The sequence below is a fragment of the Cydia strobilella genome, chromosome 20, assembly GCF_947568885.1.
Source record: "Cydia strobilella chromosome 20, ilCydStro3.1, whole genome shotgun sequence".
Classification (NCBI taxonomy): domain Eukaryota; kingdom Metazoa; phylum Arthropoda; class Insecta; order Lepidoptera; family Tortricidae; genus Cydia; species Cydia strobilella.
The window spans coordinates 8,638,544-8,665,686 of NC_086060.1; the positions used below are offsets into that span (position 1 = coordinate 8,638,544).

The 27,143-nt window shown below is 37.9% G+C and overlaps 1 protein-coding gene across 1 annotated transcript in view; it reads left to right on the top strand.

Moving 5' to 3' along the window:
- The first annotated feature begins 6,112 nt into the window (after positions 1-6,112).
- Positions 6,113-27,143, top strand: part of LOC134750645 (probable sodium/potassium/calcium exchanger CG1090) — a 36,065-nt gene continuing 15,034 nt past the window's right edge. Inside the window, exons 1-2 of the mRNA XM_063685865.1 lie at positions 6,113-6,762; positions 26,780-26,878. Coding sequence (XP_063541935.1) covers positions 6,751-6,762; positions 26,780-26,878 — 111 coding nt within the window. The 5' untranslated portion in view covers positions 6,113-6,750. The remainder of the gene's footprint in view (positions 6,763-26,779; positions 26,879-27,143) is intronic.

The following is a 27,143-nucleotide window of genomic DNA, read 5'->3' on the forward strand; positions in this document are numbered from 1 at the left end:
TGAATTTGGAGCGCTCGATTTCGTCACTCGAAAACGGCGAATTGATATTTTTGAAATATGAGCAATAGAAATTAATGGAAAAGGTAGTTTGCATGCAAATGACGGACTACCTTGAGGCAAACAACATCTTGCCGAAAAAACAATCAGGCTTTAGGAAGTCTCGAAGCACTGCAATCGCTCTCCTAGATGTTGTAGATGATATTTTGGCTGCACAAGATGCTGGCGAGACTACATTACTGGTCCTGCTTGATTTCTCACGCGCATTTGACACAATTGATACCTCTCTCCTCCTATCTAAAATGGCTTTCTACGGGTTTGACAATTTATCATTGAAGTGGTTTCACAGTTATCTCAGCGGTCGTAAACAGTATGTTAAAATTTGTAATGATGATGGCACAGAGATGGTTTCTAGAACCCTGCCGGTCACCAGAGGTGTTCCTCAAGGCTCGATCTTCGGACCCATCCTGTTTAGCTTATATAGTGAAGATGTCATCAATCACATAAAACACTGCAACTATCAAATATATGCGGATGATATACATTTGTATGCATCGTTTAAAGTAAATGATACCAGTGCGGCTGTACAAAACCTAAATAACGATTTAAATAACATAAACTGGTGGTGTGGCCAAAATATTCTACACTTGAACCCATCAAAATCAAAATTCATGTTGCTAGGCACACGGAAGCAAATTGATAAAGTTGCAGCACTTGATCCTGTAGTTTCTATAAAAGGCGCTCCTCTGGAAAGAGTCGTTGAGACTCGAAACCTGGGTCTTGTGATGGATGAATGTCTAAGGTTCGAAAAACATATTTCTGAAACTATGCGTAACTGCTTCTATCGGCTTAAAGTGCTGTACGGGATTCGCGAGTGTTTGTCTGTTGATATGCGCATCAAATTATGTGATGCCCTTATTTCTGTCGAAATTAAATTATGCTGATGTAGTGTTTGGCGAGTGTTTACTAGCTAAGACAAAAAAGGTACTGCAGCGAGTACAAAACGCATGTGCACGGTTTTGTTTCCCTGTCCCACGACGAGCACATGTTTCGCCGTTTTTAAACCAGCACGATTTCCTAAATATGAATTCACGTAGACATCTACACTTTTCCACATTGTTGTTTGGAGTCATAAAAAATAAAGAACCCTCGTACCTACATGACAAGCTTAACTTCTCGCAGCGCGCCATAAGACACGCATCACGACTCACTTTTCCTCCACACCGCACGGTTGCCTTTCGTGGCAGCTTTCGTTTCGCTGCCACCAAGTGTTGGAATGATTTGCCACCACCAGTACGTAATTCGAAAACGTGTCCACCTTTAAAATTCACCTCCGTAAATTCATACTGGCTAAGCAAAAATGCAACACTTAGGCAACCGTGCACACTCAGTCACACACACAAATCGCATAGACACTTACATACATACATACATACACACGAACATTCATAAGACTTAGGTATAGGCTAATTTTAATTAAGTAATTTGATTGTTATTTGTATTTAAGCTTTCCCTTATTTCTTTTTCACATTGTGTTTACTAGTCCACCTACTGGGCCTTACTGAAAATCAGCGTCGCGGAGTGTGCCATGTTAGCTCACACAGTGACACCAAGCTGAGTAAGGACCATTTAGCGCAACCTCATTCTGTTTAATTATTTCTAGTTTTAGTCTTGTTATGTTGTGCTAATAAATGCTTTTTCTTTCTTCCTTTCAAATTAGGAGTCTAGAGTTAGACCAAGAAAAGTCTGCAGAGATTTTGACATCACACCCACACGCAATGTCAGTGTTATTTATACGTCATAATTTCATAGAAGTTTGCCATTTAAAATAACACCTGCACTGCGTGTGATGTCAAAATATCTACTAGAGTACTCTATGTAAATTCTAACACTGATTTAGCAGTGAAAATCGATGTTTAATTGCTTTTTTCCAGAATCAATAAAAAATTATGTAACACGTACTATGTTATATTGAAATTCAACAAGTTAATACATGAATATGGTGAGTCTTACCAAAAAGTTGTATATAACCTTTTTTGTTTAAAATTTATTAAGGATCATTTCATACCTTGACATTTTTTTCCTAATATTTTTCTCAAAAATTAAGAAAAAAACGTCAACCGGGTCATCGGGTCATATTTCATCCTAAAAGGGGGGGTTGCGTCAGGGGTAAGGGAGGGGACGCTAGTGTGCTTAAAGCATCATACCCAAAGGTATCATACCCCATAAATTAAAACATAACTTGACCGAATCAATCACGAATCTATAGCATAGATATGATATATGATTAATTTATTTCATATTTTATCATATAATAAAGTTGTCATCTTGTAAAGTAGTAAATATTCCATTGTCTGGCAACCCTAGAACCGCTTAAACCGGCGCGTTTCAGGCAAATGAAACGAAACATAAAAGGGAAATTGCTACGAGCGCAGCGCGTAGCCGCAGCCGCTACGGCGTAGCGAGCGTAGCCATTACTCTGCCGAGGGGCGAGTTACGAAACTTACATTTTAATACCTACTAACGACGCGATTAGGGAAATGAATTAGAGATTCACTATATATGAAATAGTAAAGGTATGTGACGTCCCACGGGTAAAGGTACCTTATGGCGGTTGGCGCTTACGCTATTATTAACGCCGCTCCAATTAATATTTGGACGGCGCTTACGTCGCATAGCGCCGCAATAATTAATATTTGGTGTATGAAAATTCAAAAATTCCACAATAATTCCGGTCTCTGTTCATAACCATCAATGGCGCAATCGCATACGTATTATATTGAAATGTAATTTTCGTTTCTGAATAACTCGTCGAGTGCCAAGCGGCACTTGTTCCATTCGTTTATCTGAATGAGAATAAACTGAGAACGACATAAACTAGAAAACTTGCTCTGAATTATTTAAACCGCCTTGTTTATTTAATCGTATACAAACCTTTTGAGTTATTTTACAAGGTTTTTTATTAACTTGCAATGTATTTATGTATGTTTGTAATGGTCAAATCTTGCAAGTAAAATTTGAACCACTTCCCGACTTCTAATGAAACTGAAAATTTGCATGCATATGTAAGTCGGGTGACAATGCAATGTTATGGTATCATCGAGCTGATCTGATGATGGAGACAGGAGTTGGTCATAGGAACTCTGTGATAAAACAACGAAATCTAATTCTGTTTGGGGTTTTTAGAAATGTCTCGATGAGTATTGGTTGCTTGTGGAAAGAAGAGTACAGTCAGCGATGAAAGCTTCTACCAGAACTTAAATTTTTGACAAAATCTACATAACAAAATAACATTCATAGAATAACAGGTCAATTCGAACGTACACTGGCAACAGAATGATATCTACTGAATGATGTCATTTAGATATCATGCGCGTCGATCACGTCAATACATGTACGGTCAAGTACCTACTAGCAAAGAGAATTAAGAAGACATAGAGTGCTCACTCCATACATCAGTTTTGTTACCAAAACGACTATTATTTTCGTAGTCTACATCTAGCGTCAAGTAGCGGAACTATCAGTATCAGTATTGATACTAGCGGAACTATTTACACCTAGTCGTGACGGTAATAGGTAAGTAATTCTTATCATAGAGTAACTTATACTAGAGCGTTACTGTCATAGTAAATTTTATAACCCCAGTAAATTTACTGCCATCTGTCGACACACTTTAAAACTAAAAATAAATATTTATAAAAATACGATAAAATGTATTTAAATATGGATAAATGATTTTTTTATTTGCATTAATTATTTTTATATGATTTTGACCCATGTTCTTTCACTGGTATGCGTTTAAATTATAAATAACAAACGAAATAGTCAACGCCCTCTATACGAGTGTAGGCCAAAACTAGTGGCGCCATCTGATCGAAAATCAAATTTTCGTGATTATCGAGGCACGTTTTTTCCTTAGACTGTATCCATCTATTACGGAGTTATATCTATCTTTGTTCTTATTGATTTATTGTTAGCAACTGTCGTCTTTAACAATAGGTTTGTGTGGTTGTTATCCACCCACGTCCCACTACATTAAAAATAAACTCATAATTGACGTCACCTGTACGGCTACCATCAGTTCGGCACTGACATAAACGCTAGCGTGAACGTAACTTACTTTCCATGCATCTCGCTCGTACTGACATATTAGTGCGAGCGAGATGTATAGAAAGTAAATTACGTAGACGTTAGAGTATATGTCAGTTTTGACACTGTCAGTGACTCATGGTACGGGTACTGTTCAGACGTCAGAAAATAACTTCACTAACAGGCTATTCGAACGTACACTTGGCATCAGAATGATATTTGAATCATGATGTTATTTATTAAATATATTAATAACGGGTCACTCACGTGTTTTCAGTCGAAAACGTTCGACATGTTTCACTCCGTACCGAGGAGCGTCATCAGGAGCTTGCGTCGACGGTGACGGACCGGCGCAGACTGCGGGCCGCAGCCCTCCGCGCCCGATGACTAGGCGCGGGCGCCGGTGGCGGCAGGGGGGCGAGAAACTACCCTCGTTTACGGCATTATTGTCAAATAATGGGTTGCACACAACACTCACTACGTCATTCGCTAATGGTTCGTCCACACTGTCCACCGACGTAGTACCCAAAACAGTTTTCCAACTCGGAGGCACTGACCAACCACAATCACGGTTAAAATTCGGATGACGACCAATTTCGATAGCCTCCCGTACTTTTCGCTGAATCACAAACTTTTCTTTCGCCAGCACAGTTACCTTATCGAAACGTATATATAGGTAGTGAGTCGAATCCGAATCCAACCGTGTTCCGTCACCGCAGAACCCCGGCTATCCCTGTTCTTCATACTACGTATGTGCTCGGACAATCTGGTGGAAATGTTTCGGCCCGTCTCTCCTATGTAGTTTTTCCCACAGGAGCAAGGAATCATGTATACACCCGGACTGTTCAAAAGCTCCCTATCCTTTGGCGAACGCAGCACCTGTCCTAGCTTCATATGAGGACGGAAAATCGTCTTAATGCAGTATCTCCGGCGTAATAAGTGTCCGATTTTATCCGTCATGCCCTTAATGTGAGGTAGGTATAGGGGCAATCTCTCTGCCGTAGTTAAACGGGGACGCGCTGATGCGTTCGCAACACGATAACTCTGCCTCCAGTTATAGCCATTGCATTCCAATACCCGCCTCACGTGACCCAGCTCATGGTCCAAGTACTGTGGATCACAGAGGTTCAAGGCCCGATTAAACAGTGTTCTGGGCACAGAAGATAAGTGGCACGGATGATGGTGCGAATCTGCCCTCAGATATCGATTTTTATTTACGATTTACGATACACTGTGGTTTGTATCCGCCCACAAGGTTTACGCATAACCAAGACATCCAGAAACGGCAGCTTTCCTTCGTTTTCTTCCTCCACTGTGAACTGGATCTTGTGATGCCTGGTATTGAGGTGCTCCGTGAGATCCCTTAGGCTGTTTTTCGAGACAATAGCGAAGACGTCATCAACATACCATGATGTTATTTAGTTAGTTCGCTCGTATTTCTTTGTACATGTATTGGCGCGGGCGAGACGCACAATAACTAAATTACATGATTCTGATATCGTTAGTGTAAGTTCGAATTAGCCTGTAAGCAAACGTTACGATTGTTATTTAAAGGTCAGTTTTAATCGCGCTCTGACGCTGTTTAACTCATTTTACCCATTTAAAATGGATAATATTCATATTTATTCAACAAATATATGTGACGTTTTCAACCAAAAGGTACCACATTGTCGCTTGGCGATAAGATTGATTTCAAATTGAAGCTATAAGGAAATAGCGCCTTATTGACAAACGACAATAAGTACCCTTTTGGTTGAAAATGGCACATATGGAGATAATTTAGTTGATTTGAAAAGGTATTGGTTTTAACTGTCAAATTTTAGCTGATAAAAGCTTCGTCCATATCTATAAAAGCTTTGACCTAAAACAAGTAACATTGTAATATAAAGGTATCGGAAAATTTTCCTTAAATTGCCGTAAAAAATTTCACTATCAGATGACAAGCTGATAAAAGCGTTGACCATATTCGTAAAAAGAGAATGTAATCTTTGACCTAAAACACGTAAAATCATTACCCACTGTAAAACCAGAACTATTGCTTCCCGTGACATCGCAGACAACGCTCGCTTCCGTCACTGTTCTATAAAACACTTCATACTATCATACAAACATAAAACGTAACTTATACAGGTCAATATAGACTTTAATCGTCTTGAAATAAGTCAAACACATGCGCAGTACAACTTTGCTTACTCATATTCAACTAAACAATCGATTTTCAGTCGTAGATGTAATGTGTACGGTTGAATTTACGTTAAAAGGGCAGAAAAGGTTGTATGTGTGAGGGGACGCCGCGCAGCCGCCCGGCAGTAGTCCCCGGACGCCGAAGCCGCTTGCCGTGCTAACCCACAGTGAAAACCTTTTAAAAAAACACCCTAAGTCAATTTTCGCCTTCCATTTACAACCAAAAACACCTAACGTGCCCCTTTGAAAGCAGTATAAAAAACTAAAAAAATATAAAAATATAAAAAAAGCCATTTAAAACGATTAATTTAATAGTTAACTGTGTATAAAAACAGTTTAAAGTTGAAATGTGTGTTCAGTGAAACGTCAGAAGCGCGAAACCTTTGGCAGGTCTGCGTTACATAACTGTTCCGGGCAAGATCGATACCCTGGGCGTATTAATAGCGACCTACGGTTGAGAACAGCTGGCCGGCCGCCAGCATGCAGACCACGGTATGCATTCGTTTCTAAATATACTTAAGATCAGCCTTTGAAATTATCTACTGAGTGCCTTTTTTTGACAAAAAATATGTCCCGCTGTTATGAGTCTAACAGACATTCTTTAAAAAAGATAACCATACATCCAAATAACTATAAAAAATAATAATAATGATTTACACTCAAAAGGCCTCTTTAAGATTCAAAACAGGACTGAAAACCATCAGCTATTGAAGATGGACTATGATTCTCATACTCTACATAGTCTACATATCTCATAACATTTTCCTTTGACTGTTGAGTAGACTCTTTAGTCGTAGGAAAATGCAGAACAACGAAAAAAAAAACCTTAGTAAAAGGTAATTGGCCCTGATTTATACCTACACACCTCAATAACTTGTATACAACCTTTGTAATCGGTATCGATTAAGCTCCTCCTACGGTAAAGGTTACGAGATACAAATAGGTACAAATACAAAATAGTTTGTTTGGTTTAACTAATGATACACTTCACATTAAGTATAACAATACTTGTGAAGGGAGAGCCCGCTCTTCCATTAGGCAATAGGGTAAGAACCAACAAACTGTACTTAACTTAATTAATATAATATTAACAAGTTTGGGAACAAATCAAATTATTTTTTTTATTAAATATTTTGATTTGTGTTTTTTTTTTTTTTAAGCAGTCACACTACATGGGTTCATGGCGTTAGCCGCGATAGCTAAAGACGCCGGTTCGAATCCGGCCTTCACCACTGGAGGGCTTCGTCACTTTTTCTATAATATATGACATCTATTACAGTTTTTAATATAATATTTACAAATTATTATACAATTTACAATTTATGATCAGTTTTAATTCTGTAATTACAATTAAACATCTTTAGTAATCGATAACAAAATTACAATACCTAATCATATTTCAGGTGAAAATGCGTGGGTGTGTGTGTGTTTGTGTGTGTGTGTGTGTGTGTGAGATCTCAGTGAAAAATGAACAAAATGTGCAGAAACCACAGGTTAAGTAAATATCGCCATTCATGGTAAATGTAACATGTCGTAGGATCTCATTGACTCGGTTGTTGAAATAGGCTAGATGACAAATTTTCATTAATGGTATCAATAGATCGGGTTTGTTTTTAGGGTCAAATGTCTATATGGGACTCATTGCATTAAAGCGATACAAAAGCCAGAAATTATAGTCAAAGTCCGACAGTCTATGCTTCTTATGCTGATTATATATGATTATAGCTGATTGGTGCGTGCGAAACGAAGTGTAGTCGTGCGTGAGCACAGCAAAGCCAATTTAAAACCATAACAACCCTTTAAAAACCTGTACACTCCTTTTTTGAAGAACCCCATACTGTAGCCCCTCGGGAAAACCTCGGCTCATTCCACAGCCGAAGCGTCCGCGGGAGGAAATTCCTCTTAAACCGCACAGTACGCGACCATTTAGGTGCTAGGGTGTGAGGATGAACGCCCTGCCGATGGCGAGCGGTGCGGTGATAGAAAGCGGCCGTTGGCATCATGTCAAACAATTCTTCAGAGCACAGCCCATTGTACAAGCTGTAGAACACACACAAGGAGGCGAAGTCTCTCTTTAGACTTAAAGGTTCAATACCTGTTATTCTTCAAATTGTTCACTTCAAAACACTAACTCACACACTCAACACCCCTGCTGTAAGACTCGACCCAGTTTTTCAGACTCTAGCTATTAAGAGTCCCCAGCAAGCTCGGCCGAACTTCGCCTTCCCATACGAATGGAGTTTCGTTTTCATTTTAAAACGACGTGACGGATTGTAATAAAGTTTTCCACATACAATGACGAGGTATATCTAGGTCTGTAATTAGTTTATATAGCTCTAGTATATACAACAAACGAAATAGAGCAAAAACTAATTTTGTATGAAAAATTTATCTTCGCTGTATTTTTTTTTACTATTGTATCTGAAGCTACTTAACTAATTCCAGACCTAGATATACCTTATCCTATTGTAAGGACAAAGCTCAGAACAATCTAGCTACTCGTTTTAAAATGAGAGCGTAACTACGTTTGTATGGAGAACCGAGCTTGCCGGGGACCCTTAAGTCTAAACTTGAGTTCTTGTCGAGACCTGAATCTTTTGACCCTTTTGCAAATATTTGAGTCCTTTTGTAAAGGTTTGAGAACTCTCAAATTATGTACAAAAGTTTTCCAAAACCCATTATCTCCACAACAACGACTACTTTACTTAGTTTACTTAGGGCCACTTGCACCATCCCACTAACCCGGGGTTAACCGGTTAAACCTGGAGTTACCATGATTACCAGTACAATTTGACACTGGGTTAACCGTTGAACCGTTCATTTAGATAAAATTTACAAAATTATTGACGCAGTCTATCTGAACTCTGAAGGCTTGAGTCATTTTAATTTGCGATTGCGCTCTTAATCTTATCTTAAAAGACTCGATTTTTTTAAAGTCCAGAGTAGCGTTAAAACGAGTCGAAACTTTTCAATATTAGGCTCAAAAGACTCGTTCCTCCAATACTATCTAGTATGAGTGGATAGTGGATATATGTACCTATGTGTGAGAAAATATATAATAATCTATGTAAATGCGGAGTATGAGCACGTACAAGGCATTTATAATCGGAACCCCTCAATATCTTCACATCCCGAGCATTCGCCGACTCTTCACATTTTCATTTTCTGCGACTTCTGATAAATTAGAGTTTTGAATGATTCACGGTTAGTTTCACTAGACTTATATTGACCGGGATATAGACCGTGATTACCTTTTGTATTATTTGTGAGCTCCCGATATTTCGACGCAGTTACATGCATCATGTTCACGGGTGACTGAAGATAGCGGGTGGGCGCGACCGGACCAACAAGTGTGAATGCGACCGTTGGTAACGTTGAAAGTGAACGCAGCCGACGCGCAAGAATGAGGGTAGACAGAGCGCTGTCTACACAACTTTGACACCCACCCGCTATCTTCAGTCACCCGTGAACATGATGCATGTAACTGCGTCGAAATATCGGGAGCTCACAAATAATACAAAAGGTAATCACGGTCTATATCCCGGTCAATATAAGTTCTGATAAATTGTTCTCAAAAAGTAATATCAAACGGGTCTGGGACGAGAGCCGAATTTCTAAGTGTCTAGACCATCGTCTACGTCTTGGTCAAAGTTTGTATATTACATAAGTTACATAAAAAAGTGTTTAAATACCCTTCAACAATAACATACAATCAATCATTAAATTACAATCATTTATATGTACATATTTATATATGTTATCACTTATACATTATATGAGGTGGATTGTAGTAGCTACAAAGGCGGGGTAATTCTTAAAATTGTAAATATTTGTTAACAAAATGCGATTTTATTATATTACTTAATGACTCGTATTAATAATAATAATGTGGTGATCTTGGACACGGCGCCGATAGTCCGCCGGCCCTGACCACCGGCAGCTTGGGCCTTGCCCCGCTGCTGGCGGCACACTAGGTTAGTTTTTTTTATAATATGTTTATAGGTTTATGGATATGTATTGTATATAGATTACAGGTTTTAATTATTTACGTTTGTAATAATTGAACCATAATTTACTTTCTGTTCATAGTATTCGTTTGTCTATCTTGATCTGTTTATTGTTTCATTCTCAATTGCTCAAAGGTTGACTGGAAGAGATCCCTTATAGGGATAAGTCCGCCTTTGTAGATTGTATATATTTTTGTTCTTTTATTGTGTTTGTAATCTGTCTTATGTACAATAAAGTGTTTACATACATACATACATATGTATTTTTGTATTATTTTTGTATTTTAATTTTTATCCATATTATAAAAACCTAGCCTAAAATGAAAGATAAATAAAGAGAATAATAATAATAAAATACTCTATTGTGCACTACAAAGAAAATACATGTTACAAACAAAGACAGGACATAAGTGAGTAGGTAACAACAGGCGGACTTATCGCTAAAAAGCGATCTCTTCCAGGCAACCTTCAGATAGAGATTCAGTGGCTAGAAATAAGTTATACTCGTACGAACGAAGACATACGAACGAATTTACAAATTAATAATCTTTTTAAATAATGATTTTTTTAACCTTCTATGCTCATAAATCGATTCAAAATTGGGTTGCTAACATCGTTGAAAGTGTTGAAACAAATCGAGCTCACTCATCGCATCCTAATTGAATTGTCATCGATTGTTTGCCTCGAGCCAAATCGGTTCCGAACTCCTTTTGCGCACTTCAATTAATCAAATGTTCAAGCAACTTTTTACCGATTCTCACAATTAAATAGTATTAGTGGATCAATACGATCACGGGCGTTTTTGGACGTATAATTTCTTTAGACATCTCGGCGGCCGATTGTAAGATCAGGCATATCGTGAAATTCATCGTTAATCTTTGTCACGTTGAATGAGTCGACGGACAGATTTCTGGACATTTGCCCTTCGGACATCTCAAGCAACCTAACGAACCTATCCTACTTATCTATTTAATTGGTTTAATTTATTGTGACTATAGCTCAGAAGTCCAAACTCGGGGTTTGCCAGAGAGCTATGGAGCACAGCATATTAGGTGTAAAATAAAGGGATCGAGTCCGAAACACCACGCTGCGCTCTAAGACTCAAATAATAGACGTAGCTCGGAAAGCGGCCAAGTTGAAATGGGACTGGGCTGGTCATGTCTGCCGAATGCCGGATGACTTGTGGGCCATGTTAACCACGGAGTGGGAGCCCCACGAGTCTAACCGGGGATCCGACAGACCTCGTCGGCGATGGCGGGATAACTTGGACTCCTTCTTGACAGGCTGGCCAGATATAGCATTAAACAGAGACGAGTGGAAAAAGAGGGGGAAGCCTTTGCCCAGCAGTGGGACACAGTGGGCTCTGAATAATATACCGTCAAAGTGTTTACACAGGAACATTACGATCTGCCTGATATTACGATCGGCCGCCGACAGACACATTTTTATATTTTAATGAATATTCCGAAGGCGGATTCCAGTTGTTGTGTCGTGTGTGTTGTGTATGTTGTGTAATTGTTCTGTGATTGTAATAACAGGTTATGAATTTGATCTGAATTTGTGATAGTAAGTATCTGTCAGTGTTAAAAATGACGTTTGTGGTAGAAATTACGTTTCTGGTTGAAAAAATGTCACTTCTGACATTGACAGATCATATTCCTAAGTGACCCTAACAAATCCAGATCAAATTCATAACGTTATTACAATCAGAACACGCCTCCTGGTTGTTTAGTATAGTCAGGGAGTTCTACCAAATAATCAAAAATATCAACAAAATGTAGAAACGGTGGTGTGGATGTGGTGCGGTGTGTGAACGGTGCATGGCGGTGTGATGTGGAGCTTAGGGTCACCGGCAAGCTGCTCCATACAAACTTAGTTACGCTCTCATTTTAAAACGAGAAGCTAATAAGTTTGCACTGAAACTTTGTCGTACAATAGGGTAAGGTATATTCTATGTCTGCAATTAGTTTCTGTTACCAAAGTTTAAAAAATACAGCTAATTTAATTTATTTCGTTTGTTTCATGTTATTGTATGCGCAAAGTTTCATTACAATCCAACACGTAGTTTTAAAATGAGAACGAAACTCCGTTTGTATGGGAAGGCGAAATTCGGCCGAGCTTGCCGGGGACTCTTAAGTTACATGATTGGAAGCTCATACAAATATACGCATTGAAGCTAAATAAACGCGTGTAAAATCACATTCCTTCTTTCAATTCAAATAATTTTGTTCAAACAAATCGAGCACTCGCAAACGTGACGGTTTATCAGACGCTAATATAATTGTTGTATTGAATATTCCAGTCCAATTTGAGGGCTTTACGAAATTCCGAATGTCTTCATTTCCATATTGTCGTCGCTTGAAAATGAACCTTGTTTTAATAAAGTCAAGGTCGCTGTTACAATAAGTGCTGGAAATGAGAGCTGTTTCAGGGAGAGGATAATGTCTTCCAGGCCAATTTGAGTTTATGTTATTCGATCTGTTTTCGATATGATACTGATCTGTCAGTGTCAAAAGTGACGCTTTTGGTTGAAAAAATGACACTTTTGACACTGGCTGATTATATCGGAGACAAATCGAATAAAAAAACACAAACGAATTGGCTTTTTCGATTTTCTGGCGCGGCTGAAATGTTAATCCCTCCGTCCACTAAAATCCGTTTGGTAGGATCCATTACGGATCCAAGTGGACGTTTTCTGCATTCAGATCTATCAATGGATTTGAGTAGACTTTATTGAGGACTAGGATCCAAATAGATTATGTTCAACCAAAAAGTTTCCTTAAATCCATCAATGGATTCATGTGAACTTTTAGTAAATACATGTATAAATTTAAAAATTGAAATTGGAATTTCTCATTACTTGTAGGTTATCTGGTTAGGTTATTTCCTTCTTACCCTAAATCGACGGAGCTCCGCTTCGCGGGGCTCCTATTTCTGGGCGGTTTGCCCTTAGGGCATCTGAAGCTACCTAACGAACCTAACCTACCTACCTATTGACTTAGTGTGACGTCCGTAAAAACATTACAGTTTGGGGAAAAAAGCGTAGGTAGGTAGGTAGGTTAGGTTCGTTAGATAGCTTCAGATGACCGAAGGGCAAAGCGACCAGAAATAGGAGCCCCGCGAAGCGGGGCTCCGTCGACTCAGGGTAAGAAGAAAATAACCTAACCAGATAACACAAAATAAAATAATAAAAAGTATAGGCATAGTGCGAAGTTTCTCAAAATCCACTGATGGATCCAAAGGTACAAAAAGTCCACTTCAGCACGTTGTGGATTCTAGTGTCCAATAAATCCGTTCAAATCCATTGATAGATCTGAATGTACAAAACGTCCACTTGGATCCGTAATGGATCCTACCAAACGGATTTTAGTGGACGGAGGGATGTTAATGTGTTCATAAATAGCGTCGTTTGCAGGAGTTTATCTGTTTAACTGTATAAGGACTAAAGACAAGGTCATAATGTGAATACACACTATAAGTATAAATTAAAAATACTCTACTGATATTCCATTATATACCTGCGTTAAATCCCTATTCCCATTCTGTCCAGTAAACTTATGACTGGAGTCTGAGAGGCATTTTGAAATAAACATGGAATTTTAATTAAAAGAGTCCGGCGTTCATTTTAAATTATAATTCTCGTTTAATCGAGATTTGAATAAGCTCGCAGCCCGAAGAGTTATCATGTTTAAAACATTAAGTAATATAATATGTACCTACTTTGGATTTTCTTTGTGGTCTAACCATACTAATTTTCCTGATTGAACCCTTATCTCGATAAAGGGGTATTTCTATTAATATGTATCCTGTGTAATACAATTGTTACTTATATGCACATAAGCCGTTAACTTATTATCTACAGGACTGATAAATTCAATTTAATTTAGGATTTATAAATAACACATCTGTATATGATATAATATAACGAGAGGAACTGAAAAATCAGCACGCAATTTTAATTCAGCTTTCTTAGTTCTTTTCACGTCATCTTACAAATGGCTTCAGCGAAAACTCTTTTAGATAAAACTCTTGTAAGTAACGTTGATGGCTCAAACGGCGGGAGATTAACGACCTGACGCTATTCAGGCCATTTCAGGCCACTCGGGCTAAGTCGAGCCAAGCCAGGCCAAGTCAGGCCAATTCGGGTCGGCTCAGGCCGCGTCAAGGTGACCTATTACCTAATCCTAATGCTTTAGCGGGATTTTGTAATATGAGAGGTTTGTTTTTGGGAACTTTTCTCATTTAGGTTCGTGTGAAGTTAATCGTTGTTATAATTAGATTCGTATTATGGAGTTAAGGATTCTTTGTCTACCATTTGTAGTTACCTATATAAAGTTGATTTTAAATCTAATAAAAGCATAAAAATTCAAGCGATAATACAAAACAATTCGCCTTTTTTGCTAGAAGTTCCATTGGCACACTCATCGCATATTATGGCTCCTCTACACGATGGCCCAGCGTAGGCCAGTCCAAGGGACGCAGCTATGCGGTGGAATGAGATAGCAATATCACTTACTCCCTCTAACGCATAAAATAACCTCAAATCCCACAAGAAAAATATATGAGCGTAGTTGGCCGTTGAAGGCATTAAGAAGATCAAATTTAAGAACAACCCTGTATATAAATCCGGCACAAGACCAGACGATTCAACGGAGCCACGCAGTTTTGTCACCTAAATAGTGTTTAGTTTTTAAGTTTATAAAATGCATATACTATATGTTAGTCTGTAAGGTATTTTTAATATGGGCCTTTTTGCCTGATTTAAATTTTTCAATAAATAAATAAAATATACTCCATTAAAATCAAATAAGTTCTATTAGCACACTGCATAATACCCAAATTTATAACCTCAAACCCCACAGGATATATCCGCGCTAACCGTTTGTCGTTGAAGGCATTAAGAAGATCGCTTTAGGACATTTGGAAGGCTAAGGAGGGCACGAGGTCGGTCGCGGTCGCGGTCGCGCCAGACGACTCGGCGCCGACGCGACTGTTCCTACATAATAATTTAATATACATTTCTAATCTACATGCCATTTGGGAATACCTACTACCTACTCAGTATTTTTGTACGGATATTTACTAGATTCAAATGACAACATCCTTGTCGTACTTTCTCTATTTACCTGATATTTTTTATTTTATTTATTAATTTATAAATAATCCTTAAATTAAAAATAATCCTTATTATTACTTAACTTAATAATTCAAATTAAAAATTCAATTTATTACAATTACTTACAAACACAATAGTCAATTAGATTTCAATATGTCATTACACAATAATTCAAATTTTTCAATCCATTACATAACACAATACATATAAACACGTTTTTGACAATTCCCACATAGGGCAATAAAAAAGATCTGTTTTGTCGGCAACGAGATTCAAACCGTGTATAGTACGGCTGAGAGGTGCCTTACGGAGCAGATTCGTCCTGCCAGTTGGCTCGGCCAGCAGCTGTGGTTGCCGCCGCCGCTCGGTGTACCTGTCAGGCACGCAAAGCTTGAACATTTGTAAAATGTCCGGGTTGCAGATACTACCGCGGAGAACTCGAAGCAAGTAGCACGCAAGCGCCAGATTCCTGCGAGTTTCTAATTTGTCGTAACCGACCATGCCAATCACAAAAAGTGTGGGATACATCAGCGGATAGAAAGGATACACTCCATACCGTTTCCAGTATAAGTATCTAGTAAACTTATTTTGTATCCTTTCTATCATGATGCTGTATTTGGCCTCATGCGGAGCCCATATTGCCGCGTTATGTTCTAATTGGCTTCTTACCAGAGCATTGTACAGCGCCGAGACGGAATATAATATGATGATGATGTTAAAATAAGTGTCACACGCAAAATAGGCGCAATGGTTGTCGATGTCGAATATGCCCGGGGGCCTAGCCAAGATGACAACTATCAGTTGTTCGGAACTGTCAAATTTTTGTTTTACTTCCAACTGACAGGCTGATATCGCCCGGCGGACTGATAGTGGGCCCCAAAGAGTAAAGTAAGTATTGGGCCCCTTAAGAGACAGTCACTGTCATTATGACGCATCTCGTATAAAATTACGACCATCAAAAGTATCGCAACCGCACGACTTACGAATTATCATAGAGTAACTTATACTAGAGCGGTACTGTCATAGTAAATTTAGTAACCACAGTAAATTCACTGCCATCTATCGACACACTTTAAAACTAAAAATGAAGATTTATAAAAATACGATAAAATGTATTTAAATATGGATAAATGATTTTTTTTATTTGCATTAATTATTTTTATGATTTTGACCCATGTTCTTTCACTGATATGCGTTAAAATTGTTAAATAACAAACGAAACCGTCAACGCCATCCATACGACAGTAGGCCAAAGCTAGTAGCGCCCTCTGATCGAGAGTCAAATTTTCGTGATTTTCGAGGCACGTTTTTTCCTTAGACTGTATCCATCTATTACGGAGTTATATCTATCTTTGGAATTATGTAAAAGCCTGTACAGGATTGGAACCAATATGTGTATAATATTTGGAATCACGTCAATAGTGTAATCCATCATAACAAGTAATCGTGGTGAACGTTTTAGTCTCGGCTATAAAGTATTTACGACAGTAGGAGTAGGCCTCGGCTATTGTGAATCGATAGTATTGGTAGTTATGCTGTTCAATTATTAACCAAAATAAATGTTGATGTCACGAAACTTTTAAAGTATATTTGGAAGCGATCGATGTGTTTACGCGTGTTTGTGTTTTTACACAATTACACATTAGACATTAGACTTAGTGAACGTGCTAGAAATCACAAGGTTTCAGATATGTGTTAAAGCATCAAAACCAGATAAGTTGTTTGCAGAAATCGCGAAGCGTCTGGTTGACGTAACTGGTGACCGAAGAGCTAGCGGCTTTCTCGCACAACGTATCAGCATTGCGATACAGCGGGGAAATGCCGCCAGCATCCTTGGTACAATGCCTCAAGGGCCTATTTTAGATTTAAGCTAGTTATTAATTTTGTTTACGTAGTACCACTGTATATATCTTGTATGTAAACCAGATTAAAATTTGTGTCCCAAACAATTTAATCGTCCCAAACCCACCCACCTAAATCGTTTTCATCATATCGCATCTGAATACCAATCCAATTGTATCGGAACAGCGCAAAATCGCTTTATTTCACCGAATTTTGCAAACTTATCTAAAAATCTAATATCAACCCTAAGTAGATAATTACAAAGACTAAATTTGTACAACGACATGCTCACCTGAAAAGCGTTATTTGAAAATGGTTTTATTGACCAATGAAAAGAGTTGAAATTTCAATGGAACGATCCTGGCCTGAATTTGTCGGTTGTATTTTATTCGCGCACCATCTCGATGAGAATTTGTCAGCTTGTGCTTTTAATGGCCCTCTTTGCTTATCGATTCACAATGAGCTGTCACATTTTATTGCACAGACTCCATACAAAGTATTAAGAGTCAGACGATATCGCCGCCAAAAAGCTGCTCTCATACAATCGATTAATTTAAAACGATAATGCTTATAGTTATTTGTTTTACAAGTTGTTGTTTAACCTCTCGTGCTAATATTGATACCCGAGCGAAAGATTCCACATTTCGAACCACTCGCTACGCTTTTGTTTCAATTTTGGAATCTTTCGCTGTTTCGGTTGTTGTATCAATATTAGCACGAACAACAACAACTTTGCCCCCATGTAAAACAATAGTTATTTGTTAGCGAGTGGTTAGAAAAATGGAATCTTAAGCGTTGCGAGGGTTTCAAGGCACGATAAACAAATTTTGCCACCGAGTGAAACACATAATTTTTTACCACACTAGCACAAGGAAAACACTAAATGTGAAATATCAAACAAAATCAAATCAAAATGAATGTTATTAAATATTTATCATTAAAAAACATAATTTAAAAGTCAATTCTAACAGCCTATATACTAAGGAAACAACTCAAATTTTGCATTTGATTACTTTGCCCCACATGTGGATAAAATGAAAATAACTATTTTAGAGTAATAAAGATGAAAGGTAAAAATCACCGCGACGGCCATACCTTCCATCGAAAGTTTCACGCGACGCGCCATATCTTTTGTTTCCTTCTAATTACCTGAGGGCCTACCGCGAACCACGTTCGACGTGTTGCCTCCCTGTCACACTTACGTACGAATTTACAAGTGCGACAGGGAGATTTACACCCCTTATTGTTATTATTAAGCTTCATAAATTGCTGTCTTGTGAGGAAACATAAATGGACTTCATTGTATTTTACCCGATTGAATGACAACAAAGAACAATAAATCAATAAGTAATCATTGATGGGTTTTCCATGGCCGTAAGTATATTGTATAGCTGTACTATTGTAAAATGTAGAACACACTAAAGAAATTCTACGAAGTATTATAAGCCGCGATTTTGTAGTGCCTCTGGTATGTTTGCGGAGGCACAAGTTGACAGCTTTGCGGCGATAATGCGCAAGAGGTGCGCTTCACTGATGCGTCGCCTGCGCGGCAGCCCCAACAGCATTCTGGGCGTGTTCATGGAGCGCGAAAATGGCCCCATGCTCAACCGTTGGCAGGGGCTGCATGCACTCGCCGTCTAGTTTTTAGTTTTAGTTTTTAGTTTTAGTTTTTATGCGCTACTAACACTAGTAATAGGATTGTAATGTTTGCTAACCATGTATGGACCTTTTAGTCTGCAATAAATGATTTTTATTTATTAGTGTAGCTGCAGAGATAATTGACCCCCTCTGCATAGAAATTTGTTCGCAGGGGGGCGAGTTAACTCTGCAGCTTACTGGACGGTATATATATACCCTAAAATAAGGAATTACTATGACGTGTAAATTAATGCGAAACAGTGTACGCACTTAACACTAATCAATGTGTAAACAGGGCCTAACACTTTTGTTGGCGCCACATAAGTATATACTCTATAGCTAATTTCGTCCCACTCTTCTAGATACTTTGTTTAACAGCCACTTAAACCTAACAAATTACCCGTTTTTGTCAAAAAGCAGTTCTGATGATGGGATCCATGAGGAATCGAGGGAACTCCTCAAATGTTAAAGGCATACATATAGTGATTTTAGTATTTTCATCAACAAACCAAGCAATTACATGTAAGAAAGTGACATTTGATGAAGTGGAACTGCTGATGATGATCAGAACGGAACTCTTCAATGACGCATAGTTCACGTTTGGCGATTTGTCCTCTTCGTTATGTTTGTTAAGCAAGTTAGGTTTTCAACAAACATTTTTGTCAAGCTCGAGTTCTGATGATGGGATCCATGAGGAATCGAGGGAACTCCTCAAATGTGAAAGGCATACATATAGCGATTTTAGTATTTTTATCAACAAATCCAGCATTTCCATTTTAAAAAGTGACATTTGATGAAGTGGAACTGCTGATGATGATCAGAATGGAACTCTTTAATGACGCATAGTTTACGTTTGGCGATTTGTCCACTTCTTTATGTTTGTTAAGCAACTACAGTACAGTATTATTCTCAAATCTATGTATTTTATTGTCCGTCATGTTTGGCAAGCCTCTCTAGACCTCTCTGTAGACCTCTGGTCAATACTAATTGGTAGATGTAATACGACCACTACATCCTGAGCTGGCCCGCCCCTGCTTTTAGTGAAATGCTCAACAGGCGGGTCCGGGTCCAGGGGTCTTACTAAATTGGTCACACACTCGATCAATACTACGTGATGTTTATTTATTGTCGTGTGTTGTGGTGTCGGTTTGTACATACGTTTACACAGACCCCACAGAGGTGCCTTTTCATCATCATCATCATGGTGACCTTTTTTAGGGTTCCGTACCTCAAAAGGAAAAAACGGAACCCTTTTATAGGATCACTCGTGCGTCTGTCTGTCTGTCTGTCTGTCCGTCTGTACAGCCTATTTTCTCTGAAACTACAGGACCAATTAAGTTGAAATTTGGTATACATATGTAAGTGTGTGACCCAAAGACGGTCATGTAACGTAAACAAATGAATTTTAAACACGGGGGCCACTTTTGGGGGGTAAATGAGAAAATTAAAAAATAAAGTTTTTCAAACTATATCGTGTTACATATCAAATGAAAGAGCTCATTGTGACAATCTCAAATATATATTTTTTTATAATTTTAGGATAAACAATTTAGAAGTTATTCAAGAAAATAGGCAAAAAATTACCTTTCCCCCAGGGTCTAAAATTTTGAAAAAAATACACAAAATAGATCTTTACCTATAGATTACAGGAAAACCTATTAGAAATGTGCAGTCAAGCGTGAGTCGGATTAATTACTTAGTTTTTTGATCCGACCCCTACGGGTTTTTAAAGGCATTTCACTCACGGTTCACATAAAAATACATTGATTAAATTGTGTAATAGGAACCCTTGGAACGCGAGTCCGACTCGCACTTGGCCGATTTTTTTTGTCAGAGGTGGAGGTCATCCTCATTGGATACTGTCGGCCCGGTATACTGCAGCATGCCCGACTCGGCTGCTCTGGATATTTAGCCGCCTACGGACTAAACCCCTCCACCCTGTAAAGTGTTTTGTTGCCAGAAACTCGGCGCTATCAGTATACGCGTTGTGTCTGGGTGTGTAGTTGTGTGAACCGGGAAAGATTTAAGTGTCTAGATGTAAGTGTGATGAATTGTGAAGTGTTATGTGTGTGTTGAGTTGCGGTGGTGTGCGAAAGTGACAGGCATAGTGACATGAGATAAAAACGGAGCCATGCTGCCACCGCTCTGGTGGGCTTTCGAAGGCAGAAACTTGAATTTAACGAGAACATTTCGTCACTATTAACATAAAAATCAATCAGCTAACCCTTATTTAGAACGCTTTAAACAGGTTATACTTGCATACTAAAAATACCTACGAAATACATATTACAGTGGAATCCGTTTATTATATTGAACAACCGCTTAATATGACGTAAGACGTAATTACTGTGCGAAGTTTGATTTTCATATAAAATTCGTTGTGACAAAGTCGAAGACGACTTCGCTTATACTGAAAAATCGCTTACTATGACCAAAGATAGATATAACTCCGTAATAGATGGATACAGTCTAAGGAAAAAAATTTGATTCTCGATCAGATGGCGCCACTACCTTTGGCCTACTCTCGTATAGAGGGCGTTGACGGTTTCGTTTGTTATTTAACAATTTTAACGCATATCAGTGAAAGGACATATAAAAATAATTAATGCAAATAAAAAAATCATTTATCCATATTTAAATACATTTTATCGTATTTTTATAAATCCTCATTTTTAGTTTAAAAAGTGTATCGATAGATGGCAGTGAATTTTCAGTGGTTACAAAATTTACTATGACAGTACGGCTCTATCTTATTATATCCCTCTTTGCTATGACCTAATAATCCTATTTTCATGACATTATGTCCGGTTATACTGACACATTAGCTGGTTTTCGTGGCCGTCCCCACGTCTCCCTGCGAGGACGTTTGGTGCGTGCGTGACGTGTAAGTTGTTTTAGTTGTGATTCTCAGTGACAAGTTGATAAAACAAGCTCAATAAAACTCTTCTCTTACAAAGGAATTTGAGATTAATTTAGAAAACTTAATATATAAATAAGAATGAGTTGATTAACTTTGTTTTATATGACATCCGCTTAGTAGTCTTAGTATGACGTGTTTGTCACTTCCTTTCGAAGTCATTATATGCGGATTCTACTGTGATGGGGTTGGCCGGCCGAAGTATTTAGATGGCGCCAGCATAGCTTGCCCTGTCAATCCCTAGAATTGTGTCAATTTCTTGTTTTTTTATTGGAATTTTATGCCCTGGATGTCAGCCCTTTAAGACAATTCTCATAGAAAAAGGGGCAAGGTATGATGGCGCCATCTCTGCAAATCTTTGACAGTTGCCAATCCCATATCACTAAGTACTTGATTTTAAAAGTTAGAATTAGCCTACTTCTCGTAAAGATTCCTTGAACTGACATATTTGACCTTTACAGCCAACTTTCAATGTCTCAAGTACCCTCTCTCACATCGACGTTATTTATTCCTTCAATATAACAAAGGCACGCCAAGATAATCACGGCATAATCAATCTCATCTGATGTTATATTCTCCATCCCCTTCACTCACACTCTCACGAGAGAGATAAAAACAGTAATTCACTTTTCGATCAGAATGACATTCGATTTGCGACTTTAACGCGTTGTAGCAAGGTTGGAATTTTAAGTGTGTAATGGAAGCGCGGAGCTACGGATCGTAGCAACGCTACGGCGTAGCACGTACACGTAGCAAATGGGTTTGACAGTTTAAGCTCGAGGCGCATTCGAATTTTGAAAATTCAACTTTTTTTTATATTGATTTGATATTACATTGATATGACTCACATCAGGGGCCCATTTCTCGAACTATATTAGACGTGATTAGACTAATAATATTAGTCCACGAACTGTCAAATCGTATCACAAATTGAATTGAGATTTGTAATTTACTAGCGACCCGCCCCGGCTACGCACAGATTAAGAAAATTTTACACACCCAAACCTTCCTCAAGAATCACTCTATTGATAGTTAAAACCCGCATGAAAATCCGTTCAGTAGTTTTTAAGTTTATCGCGATCATACAGACAGAGAGACGTGGCGAGGGACTATTTTATAAGGTGTAATAAGGTGTATTGATAAAGCGCGAATGCAGTTCTCGACTGCATATCTTTGTTTTATTATATTTATAACTGTAGTTTCTTACATTAATTTGGTACCTGCTTAAATTTAATATCTCAGATTTATTGTTATAATCAATGACCTTTTATGAATAATAGACGCGTCACGTTCATATTTAGTTGACAAAACTAAAATGCAGCCATTCTTTACGCATTGGCGTCAACCGTACGACTTACTCGATATAGGTTCCGGAACCTATATTTGATGGCTCACGATCGAACGCCGGGTGCCATATCTACCTCCCTTTACTTACATTCATGGTTATAATAGACTACAGTGTAAAAAATCAACGTTCCAGCCAATCAAGCGTTTATTACGTTCCTTTAACACCCCAAACAAAAAACTTCGTATTTCACAAAAAAAACCACGTCGGTTACACCTTTTCTACCGTAGATAAAGGTTGTTTCTCGTAAAAACGTGGATTTATGGTGAAAATCTCGCGTTCATAAAACGCGGGGAGTAACATTTTACTGTCGATAAAATACAACCCACTTTCGACTCTTGAGAACATACGAGAAGATATAAGATTCCAAGAGATGAAGTCAAAGCCAGCTGTCACCTTAGCCTCACACACACAGACACATTTTAATGTACGATTAATAATGAAGAACCAGATGCTGTGGCCATATCGATAGTCATAACGATAAACTATCGGCATTTTTTACTATTTTAATTTTACTTAAAAGGATTTAAACTACCTAAAATGAACAGATAACCATTACAACACAACTTTATATATTGTTATCAACCAGTATGTTTTTTTGAATTCTATATTATAATAATCAACGGCGGAAATATATAAAAGTTACATTACAATTACAACCCAACAGGACCTTTGTTTAGCACATGTCAGTATTTTGGAGCGGAATCGATTGAAAAGTGATTTTCTAGATTTAATTGCGATTCCGCTTCCAGATACGCTTCATCGCTGGGATGCTGTTAGCTGGCTTATTCCCATTCGAGAGCAAAGTGTCTTCAATTGGTGTCTATAGTTCATCGTCCGATATGTAGTATTTGTCGCTACTTGCGTCGGATCCAGCGGCACGTAAGTTTCATCATCTAAAACGAAGAAGAAATTTCGACTGCTGAGAATGTTGTCCTTGTAAAGCTTAGCTACACCCTTAATACACCGGTCAGGTCGATCTGCTCTTGATTTTATTTGGGGCTGCGACTTTTCTTCCTGCTTCGAGTCCCAGCTGCTTTCTTTACTCGCCGATATGAAGACAGGGTCAAGCCAAGTTCTCGTAAAGTGACGTGGTCAGATTTGCTACGATTTTGTCTCGCCTTTAACACTTTCTTTTGCAACCTGGGCGTGTTAATTTTAGATTAAATTTTGACCAGGAAGTGGCTTGAATCGCATTTGATGTTTGTCTAAGTACCGTTTGATCACATTTCGGATGGTCCGGTCAGGTACATTTTGCTTGCGAAAGTGATGCAAAGTCAGTACACGTTCTTCAGAATGGCGTCTGTAAAATTCTATTATTGACTTAACTCGGTATTCGTGCTCGGTACGTTTCATTATAATTTTTTCACACGATTTAATTAACAGAAATGCAAATTAGGATAATTTTACAATAAAATGCATTTAATATTTAATCCAATTGTTTATTCTCGTAGTCATATAAAGGGCTGCAAAAAGCAGCTTCTATCTCTGGACCACCTTTTAAATGTAAGAAATCATAGGTATTGTATTTTGTTCATCTTTTTATGCTATTTTCTAACAACTGGATGTCTATTTTTTTTGCATTGACTGATTACGCCTCCTTAAGGGATTTCTCTTACTTATGTTTGATTGTTTAAAAAAAAACAGGTGTAATCTATACCTATGGTAAGTCAATACTGACACTTTATTGTTTACAATTTAGTTCACTGATGTATAAGTAGAAATATGGTAATAATAAAAAATATTGTGAGGGCGAGTACACCGTCTGGCGGAAATAAAATTTTATTAGGTAGGTTGTACATCTTATAACTAGCTCAGTATTTAATCCATCGCTTTCACGTAGCTTTGTACATTTTTAGATTCCATCAACTCGCAATAGTTTATAGTCCTTAAACCCCAGCGGGTGCTTCTTCTGCGTGCGTCCCATGACACGGGCACATCAAAATAATATTATAACTCCAGATAGGTACATACGTTATATGCGTTCCAAAATTGAAGCGGTTACCTTGTACAATAGTTATTTGTTTTACAAGGGGCAAATTTGTTGTTTAATCTCTCGTGCTATTGATACCCGAGCAAGCGAAAGATACCAAAATTGAAAATGGAATCATGAGCGTTGCTATGTTAACCCTCGTGGGTTAAACAATTTTTTCGACCGAATGAAACACAAAAATGTTCACCACACACAAGGAAAATACTAACTGTAAAATATCAAACAAAATCAAAGCAAGTCGATTCAAAATGAATGTTATTGAATATGTATCATTCAAAATCATCTCTGTCATCATTTAAAAGTAAATTCTACCAGCAAACATAAGAAAACAAATCAAAATTTGCATTTGATTACTTTGCCTCACATGTGAATAAAAAGCAACTTTCTTATCAGTTTTTGAACAATCAAGAGAGCCTTTACCAGTTGGTGTGGTGAAAAATAAATTGTAGTTGCCTTTAGTTTAGTAACGCCTAAGCAAGCGGGAAATGTGCACGTGCTAACGAGGTTCCGCACAACGAAAGAGGATTAATTCGTAGGTACCTAATATGATGGTATATATATGAAATAGTTGGGAGTTTTTGGACTAAACTCTAAGAACAAATTAAATTATCTACTTTCTATGAAAATATATACTACTACTATTATATACTATTTATTTCGCTTTTTTTAACTAATGTATATGTGGCTAGTTTTACGCTAGCGATTTATCCGTTTTGAAATCATAAAAATCGCTATCCTGGTGTTCACATTCCCAGATTGCGATTTCCTTTTATTACTTAAACGCATCATTATCTAGACAAAGATAAAGATAAAAGACATTTATCTGTACGTACTTATTATCTTTCTCTTCTACTATCTAGGTATCTCCTCGAGTCCTTTCATGTTGTAACGGAGACTCCGAGGACAATTCAAATTAGGACTAATGAAGGTCGAGAGTTAATTTGGCTTCGGAGCAAGCGGAAATCCCCTTTTTAGGCTTAAGGCTTGATTGAATACTATCGGATCGAGTAGTTTTACGCATGACATCCCAAAGACTAAGTATAAGTAATAGGACTTATCCTTTGATAACACGTCAAGTTTAGTATTATCAACGTTATTATTTTAACGAATAAATTATTATTGTTATATTTGATACAAACGACAGTGTAGTCCCAATATAGTATTATTTATTTATTTATTTCGGATAACAAGATGCACATTGCAATAATTACATTCCATTATTAATACAACAATTTAATGAAACTAAATCTAAATCTATTTCTTAAATAGCTAAATTAGCCCAACAGCACCTCTATTGTCCATGTGCATAGCGTTCCATTTAATCATAATCATTTATTTGCACATAAAAAGGGTTTTACATAGAAGGTATTTTAAAAGTTACATGTCCTAGCCCTTAAGAACTAATAACTATGGGGCAATCTAAATTGTCAATAACAAGTGTTCAGAAGGCTGTTGGGGCATCAGGGAGGCCACTCTCTGCGCATTATGACTTAAAAGCCATCCACGCGAGCTTCGGCAAACATCAGCGACGCACTGCAAAATCGAGGCAGCCCCAACAACACTGAAACCGTTATTATACTTTGATAATACTACTATTGCTATTTATGATTTACTGAATAAACATTTTATCTAGAATGTTTTGTTGTTGCAGAGGATGCAGCGGCCGCGGCGGCACCGCTGGCTGACGGTGTCTGTATTCTTCATCGCGTACTCCGTCGGCCAGGCGCTCATGAGCTCAACTGGAGACGCGGTGAGTCAATTTGTCTGTCCAAAAAGCTATAAGTTCATTATTGACACGCGTTTTTGTTCTCTGATATTTTTATTTTTTTAGCTATTACCCACGACCACCTTATGATTGAAAAACAGTATTCAAAATTGCAAAAATACGAGTATCTGATTTCAGTATTCATATTCATGGATTGCGAATAAAAAAGCAAATACTTTCCAAATAAGCAAACCTAAATAATGTACAGTATCGGCGGCAAGGGCCTATACTATATCCATCACCTTGCTTA